This window comes from Trypanosoma cruzi, genomic scaffold (assembly GCF_000209065.1).
Source record: "Trypanosoma cruzi strain CL Brener 1047053516617 genomic scaffold, whole genome shotgun sequence".
Lineage (NCBI taxonomy): Eukaryota > Euglenozoa > Kinetoplastea > Trypanosomatida > Trypanosomatidae > Trypanosoma > Trypanosoma cruzi.
The window spans coordinates 192,798-200,384 of NW_001849498.1; the positions used below are offsets into that span (position 1 = coordinate 192,798).

At 47.5% G+C, this 7,587-nt stretch overlaps 3 protein-coding genes and 1 pseudogene across 3 annotated transcripts, besides 8 other annotated features; all 4 read right to left on the bottom strand.

Moving 5' to 3' along the window:
* Positions 1–7,587: a sequence feature (heterozygous, Esmeraldo-like haplotype).
* Positions 46–90: a sequence feature (A-rich).
* Positions 110–147: a microsatellite.
* Positions 390–1,073, bottom strand: Tc00.1047053510103.10 (uncharacterized protein; the record flags this gene model as incomplete). Its single annotated transcript, XM_800147.1, has 1 exon — positions 390–1,073. One exon carries the CDS (start codon positions 1,071–1,073, stop codon positions 390–392), a length of 684 nt encoding a protein of 227 aa, XP_805240.1.
* Positions 954–1,052: a sequence feature (A-rich).
* Positions 1,402–1,444: a microsatellite.
* On the bottom strand, positions 1,542–2,153 carry Tc00.1047053510103.17 (hypothetical protein, conserved; the record flags this gene model as incomplete). Its single annotated transcript, XM_800148.1, has 1 exon — positions 1,542–2,153. One exon carries the CDS (start codon positions 2,151–2,153, stop codon positions 1,542–1,544), a length of 612 nt encoding a protein of 203 aa, XP_805241.1.
* Positions 2,269–2,319: a sequence feature (A-rich).
* Positions 2,745–2,781: a microsatellite.
* Positions 2,917–2,962: a sequence feature (A-rich).
* Positions 3,158–5,011, bottom strand: Tc00.1047053510103.24 (hypothetical protein, conserved; the record flags this gene model as incomplete). Its single annotated transcript, XM_800149.1, has 1 exon — positions 3,158–5,011. The coding sequence occupies one exon, from the start codon at positions 5,009–5,011 to the stop codon at positions 3,158–3,160; it is 1,854 nt and encodes a 617-aa protein (XP_805242.1).
* Tc00.1047053510103.30 lies at positions 5,493–7,277 on the bottom strand (annotated as a pseudogene).

Below are 7,587 nucleotides of genomic sequence, written 5' to 3' on the forward strand. Positions count from 1 at the left end.
TCCGGCATCCCCTGCAGGGAAAAACACACACGTACTCATCCCTCCAAGAAAAAAGCAAACAAAAAAAAAAAAAAAAGGAACGCAAAGAAATGTGCACATCTTATCATCCAAAAAAAAAAAAAAAAAAACATTTCAAAAAAAAAAAAATTTATCCTCGGCAACGTGAGAGATCTTCTCACAGTTTTAAAAAAAAAGGCAACAGCCCAGTTGTGCTGTCACCTCCGTCATTCATAAATTCACGGCCAATCCTTACGCCCCACCCACTCATACTTCACTGAACCGCGGCAGTCAAACCTTCATCGTCCAGACATCACCACCACAACTAACACCGTCAATTTAAATCAAACCCCCTTTCCCCCATACACAAAAAAAAATTCCATTAGCATCCATTAAATTTTGTTAAGAAGTTCCGACTTCGGCCCACTTTGCAACGTCGCGGAGGCCTCTCGACATTTTGGCCTGGGAGACACCGTCTCAGCATTCGACCTCCTCCTCACATCATGGACGAAAGTCCCAAAGACATCATTCAGCATACGGCGACGCTCGCACGCTCTAGAAAAGCAATTCTTGTCCATGAAGAGTTCGTCGTTCGAAAGCGGGTCGCAGAGCCGCAAATCCAGCGGCACACAGTAAACTGCATGCAGCGTCGCCGCATTGTGAACGTACTTTTTGTTGTCGCAAACAATCCCAAAAAAGGTTCTCTTCCAAATGTCCGTATCGTCGAAGTTAAGTTGAAATGACCTCAGGCCCCCCACGTTGGTTGAATCGGAGTTCACACGCTTCTGTTGGCTGTATTGCGCCCTTACAAAAAAACGGCACAAAAAATACACCAAAACCACAAAGAGAATGACGACCAGGAGCACCGCCGCAACCATAATTATGACACGGGAATGCACCCGCGTTCTCCTCAGCTCCACGTCCACGTAAATGTCCGGGCGCACCACGCTCATCAGAAGAAAAGAGAAGCAAAAAAAAAAAAAAAAAACAACTAAACTAAATAAAAGAAAGAAAAAGGCAGGCAACAGAAATAAATAAATAAAAGAAGAAAAAAAGTCAAACGGCGACAACATCATATAAAGTTGTAGGAAATGGGGTAAAGGCCACAATACCAACAAAAACAACCACAGCTCACTACTAGCAGCACACACAGAGTTCCTATACCGCTATTATAAGCAAAGATACAAGTATACATGCATCTAGATGCTAAGCATTTGCATCCAGAGTAAGGAACACAGAAAAGCACAGCTCACTCAAGAAACATACACTTTTTTTTTTTTTTGTTCTCCCTCGCATGGCTTCTCCAGACATGTATACGCACACGCAAGGCACACGCTCCCAAAGAAGACCCCTTCTCAAAAAAGAGCTCAAGCGGTCCATGCGTTACTCTACCATTCAACAAGGATGATAATAATAATAATAATAATAATAGTAATAATAATAATAAGGAAAAAAAGAACATGATAAGCCTTTTTCCTTTTTTTTTTTTTTTCCTCCCCTTTCTTCCCATCGTTTCGTTTTTTTGTTGGCCGTTGAGTTCCTTCTCATACTCGGCCCCCTGCCTCCTCAAGAAGTTTCGTGATGCGCTTAAGGTTGTGCTTTTTTGCCAGGTAAAGTGGCGTCCTCCCCTCCCTGTCGGCGAGGTTCACATCTACACCCGCTGCAATCAACGCCTTTGTGATTTCGACGTGGTCCAAATCGTCGCCGCCAAGTTCCAACACTTCCAGCAGTCCCGTCCACCCAAAATCGTTCACGTGGTCCACATTGACGCCAGCTTTTATCAACAAATTTACCATCTCCACATGACCGCGCTCACATGCTGGAATAAGCGCCGAGCCACCGTAACGGTTGCACAGCGTCAAGTCTGGTTTGGCATACTTCAGCATGTGCTTCATAATCTCCACGCGACCCTCCGCACCAGCAAGGAGAAACGGTGTGTCATGCAGATCATCATACACGTTGATGTCGGCGCCTGCTTCCAGCAGGACGCGTGCCCCATCCACATAGTTGTCCCAAACACACATATGCAGTGGGGTGCGATTGCGTTCACCACGTATATTGACATCCTTTTTGGCTGCTATAAGACGCCGCAGGAGTGTCAAATCCTTTTTTGCTACAGCCCTAAAAAAGTCCGCCTCAGCCCCCGCTTGTCTCATATCAAGTTCGCTTAAATGTGTGTTTTTGTTTGTGTACAGAAAATATTTGTCTTAACACAAATGTGTACTCTCTCACCTAATGAAGCATGTCTTTTCCGGTAGGCAAGACGTTTACAAAGAACAAAGAAATACAAAAGAAAAAAAAAAAAAAAGACGCAAAACAAAATACGGGCAAATTGCAAAGTGCTGGACAAACGGTAGGATCCAGAACGAGTTTTGACCTCCCCCCTTTACATTCATTTTTTTTTTTTTCTTTTTTTCCGCTTGGTGCATTTTGAATGCAGTTGCCGACTCCATCCTTTTTAATGATACTTGGCAGACAAGCAACACACGCAATTCCTGCCCAATAACAACAAAAACAACAACCCCCACACACGCCCCCCCCCCCCCAAAAAAAAAAAAAAAAAGAATTAACATCAAATATGCAAACATATAATACAACACGTGAAACATTGCGAACAATTGCGGCAGTTAGACGCCAAAAAGACAAAAAAAAAAAAAAAACAGTTATTTGGCGTCGGAGCGCCGCACACAAAATATACAACATAAAACAAAATATTTATATTCACGGGTGGGAGGTGAAATGAAATGAATGAAGATAAAAATAAAAATAAAAATTAAAAATAAAGGAAGAGAGAAAAAATCAAAAGACTACAGGATCCCACAGGCGAGGCAGGGTTGCACATTTGATGGCAATAAGGCCCAGCAGAGAAAAGACGTCACCACCACCCGCCAGAAGAAGATCCACTTAACAAGAAGGTGGAAGAAGAAAAAAAAAAAGAGAGGGAAAAAAAGAAAAAGAAAAGAAACAGAAGGCGTAAAATAAAATGATAATAAGATATATATTTCAGAGAATTAAGAAGAAAAAAAAAAAATATGTTAGATGCGGGGAAAATAAGTTATGAGGAGACGGAAGCTTTCAAGCCCAATTCGGACAAATATCAAGCCGTGGGGGGCCGGTCACGAAGCCTCAATACCGTTTTTTACACTCACAGAGAGATACGTCAAGATTTCCTCGGCTCTTCCACCTCGGCCATCTCACCTCCAAGCGGCTCCACGGAATCCATTCTTAAAAGGCGGCGCTCGGCGACTACCATCCGTGAGAAGCGAGAATACATAAGATGCACATATATAGTTGAGATCATGCCAGTCACGTTCAAGCCCAACATCACAAGCATTGGCATAAGGACGCAACTCTTTCCGTAGCACAAGATTTCACCGTGACGCTCCGCCTCCCGCGCATACCACTCACCGTATAGGAAACGGTTCAATATTATGGCGGCCAGCCACAAGGAGTTGAGTGCAAAGTTATAGTGCTTCGCAGGGTCTTTTGCATAGATGGTGCGCACGACAAGGATAGAGACTGAAGCACAAAAACCATTCCCCAGGGCCGCAATAGCAAATGCCAACAACAACGCATTCACAGATAATACAAGAAATAGCAGTAGTGAAAGTATAATGCACATAGTTGGTACAAAAAGAGAGATTGTAATGGGGATTCTGTCCTCGGCCTTGCGTTTCTGCGACCAGACCTCGAAGTAGCTCATCAGTAGCCGACCCGCCGCACTTCCCACCCCGTTCAGCACTGTGAGAAGTGCTCCCATGGCATCATCAACACGTTCCCCAGAAATAGCACCAAGAATGAAACGAGCATTGTATATTATCACAAACTCCGAGCCAACACCACAGAAAAAAGTCCAAAAAAAAGCCCATAATTTCAATGTGCAAATGCTTTGCATAAAAGTGGTCTGGTACTGTGGGGCAATGTAGTCAATATCCGTCTCCACTGGAGTCTTTAAGCTTCCCCCCTCCAATGAAGTGCATTTCTCCTCCTCCTTTCCCTCTGCATCGTCTCTGTTCGGCAGAGTGCCTTCCGTGCTTCTCGTCTCATCTTGCTTCTTTGGCTCCAATGCCCCCTCGTTATCCATGTGCTTCCGGTCAAGGTAACCGCATGGCACTGCCATAAGTGGAAGCATAAGAGTCATGACGGCTGCCACAATCGCAAAACTCAATTGGTACGTGCGATCAAGCTTTAGGTAGGCCACAAGAGCACTTTGCGTTGGTAGGTAAACTATAAGCACAAAGACAATCACAAGGCCATACAAAAAGCGCCAAAAAGGGGCCTTCTGACGCAGATAAACAGACTTTCGTGCCAGCCGTCGCTCTTTTTCTTCGGCGTCCAAGTGCCTCTGCTCATAGCCAGTCAAGTGGTACGACGGAAGTCGCACGACAGGAACCACCACCGAACAGACACAGAGCACAACGACAATTATAAAATAGAAGTAATAGTCCGGATGGCCATTGAAAAAGCCAAGGTAAAACGAGCCCAAGATGGCGGAGCCCAGTCCCAACAACGTCTTCAAGAACGCCACCACCCCACCACGGTTGGTCGGGAAAATACTCAGTAAAGTTAGCCCACACGCCATATCTAGAAGCTCACTGCCAAGACTTAGCATGGCATTGTAAACACAAAAACGCACCGTCGACCCCTCGATATGGTCGCCAAATGAGAGACCAAAAAGCAAGGCGCCAGTCGCAAGAAGCACACACGCCAACACGTAGATGGGGCGGGGACCAAAGTGGTCATATATGGCGCCGTAAGGAAGAAGAAAAAAGCAAAAGACCATCCCCACCGTGTTGATTGCGGAAATGTCTCTTTGCCGAAAAGAATATTTTTGCTGCAAAGCGCCACTAAATAAATTGAACGAGGCCGCAGTTGAAGCGCAGATAGCAGCAAATGTGCCAGCCACGAGAGCCCCAAAGCGCCGCCATTCAGTCAACGGCTTTTGACCCTCCACTGAGACCAGCTTCTCCACATATCCCTGTACAATATCCTCACTGTTTACGGTAGTCGGCATCCCTCCTGCCTCCTTGTTTAGTAGACAGTTTCCTCAATATTTTCTTTTATGCCTCCTTTTCCTTTCTGTCCTTGTTGCTGCACTCTTCTCACACCCGCTTCCCACTCCTCTTTTAGACTTATATTTCCCCTTCCATCACCCGCGTGGCAAATTAATGAAAGAAAAAAAAGAAATATAAAAACATTCGCCATGGTCATAATAACAAAACAAACACATAATCAACGCAAACAAAGTGTACTACCTCGTGCACGCAGGTGCATTACGCGGGTAGCTGTAAACTACTCATGTAAGTACTCAAGCGCCCATCTCTCTTGTGATGAGTGAACACGACCGACGCCGTTCTCTTTACATTCATCCTCGTGGAAAACGGCATCGTGTGCCGCAGCACCCACCCTCAAGCAGCCGTTGTCATCGAAGTATTCCGTAGTCGGTGCACTCCCCTCACAAAAACCGTCCACGTCATCCCTCACAAATAATTCACTCAGGCCCATAAATCCCCGCCTTCTTGCTGCTCCTCAAAGAGGCGACGCCGCCCATCCAACACCTGACGATTAAATTTCACGCGCTCCCAGTGCACATAGGCGTTGGATATGAAGGCCGTCACGTTGAATCCAAGCATCACAAGCAACGGGAGCTGCACACAAGCACAATCCAGACAAACATCAACACCTCGCCTTCTTGCCTCATGCGTGTACCACTCGCCGTACAGAAGGCGGTTCAGGAAGACTGTAGAGCACACTGATGCAAGGAAAATAAAATTGTAGTGCTTGGCGGGGTCCTTTGCAAAAACAGTCCGAGAAACCAACACAAGGGAGGCTGCACTGAAACCGTTGCCAAGGGCAGCCAATAAGTACGGCAGCGGCAGTGCAGCCCTGGGCACCACGAGGAATAAAACCAGCGACAGGATCACGAACACATCAGCAAAATAGACAGAAACGATAATCGAAACCCTGTCCTCGGCCTTGCGTTTCTGCGACCAGACCTCGAAGTAGCTCATCAGTAGCCGACCCGCCGCACTTCCCACCCCGTTCAGCACCGTGAGAAGCGTTTTGATGGCGTTGTCCACCTCTTCGTCAGCAAGCGCGGCGTAGACAAAGCTGGCGTTGTAGATGATCACAAACATAGTCCCCCCCATGGAGAAGACACTCCAGAGAAAAGCCCATAACTTCAGCGTTTTCAGGTTCTGGAGAAAGGTCGTCTGGTACTGCGGCGCAATGTAGTCGACGTCCGTCTCCACCTTCTTCGGAGGACCACCAGCCGCCGCAGGCTCGTTCGCCACCTCATCACCCGCACTCGGTCTCTCCGTCCCACCGCAGTCATCCTCCTCCCGTTGTGTCTCCCTCCTCTCAAGGCACGAAAAGGGCAATGCCATCAACGGAAGTTTCCACAAGGATAGCAATCAAGATGGACGCAAATATGATGCGCTGCGTCCTCCCCCACCCCAGATACGCAACCAGTGCGCTCTGCAGTGGCAGGTATATAACCAGCAGGACAACAAACGCAATGCCGATCGCGAAGCGAATTGTGGGTGGTTGCTGGCGGAGGTAAACGGATTTGCGTGCCAGTCGTCTCTCCTTTTCCTCGATGCCAAGGTGTTTCTCCTCATAGCCAGTCAGGTGGTACGACGGGAGTGGCACAAGGAAGAAACCCGCAGCTCCAGCCACAAAAAACAGCACCATCAGAAAATAGAAGTAGTGGTCCGGCCTCCCGTCAAAAAAGGCCAGCTGGATGCTTCCCACAATGGCGGAGCCCAGTCCGATGTACGACTTCAAAATGGCCACGACAGGGCCCCTGCTGATCGGGAAATGGCTCATGATCGTCATCATGTATACTACGTCATACAGCGTGCATCCGAGTGTCAGAATGGCGTTGAAAACGCTTAGACGCACCACAGAGCCCTCAATTGTCCCGCGAAATGACAGCGCAAACAGCAGCGCCCCGAGAGGAAACAGCACCATGCTCAGTATGAAAATCGGTTTGGGACCAAAGTGATCAAAAATGAAGCCATTTGGCATAACAAGGTAGCCGCACGCTGGGCCAGCCATACAAGTGGCTGAGGCACCGCCTTGGTCCAGCTCATTAACGGCTCCGCGTCTATCCAGCAAGGAGATAAATGCCAACGAGGATAGCTGCACAGGTGCTGGCAGGCATGCCCAGCCCAACACGAAGAGGCGCCGGGTTGAATTATGCGCCTCCGCGGTTCCATGGCCAGCCGCCCAACGCGGGGCGCATCCACGGCATCCACACTCACCCTCTTCCAGAGGTTCTTCCGTGTCGCAGAGAAGATCGCTGAACAAATGCGTATAAATATGTGTCTATGTCTCCGCCTCGACCGATCGACCGCTACAAACCCTTCGCCTCCCAACAAAAGAAATAAATTCAAATAATTAAAAAGCAGCCAGCATGAAGACACCAAGAAAGAATGACGCAGCAGGGAGTGTGAGGCATGTCAGTTGCGGTAAATGTTAGCAAGAGCCCTGCATGGACAGTCAATATAAATCCCATTTCTCAAATCCCCAAAAAAAGCGTTAGTCCGTGAAAAAAAAAAAAAAGGCTTCTCGCCCCTCCTGCATCAG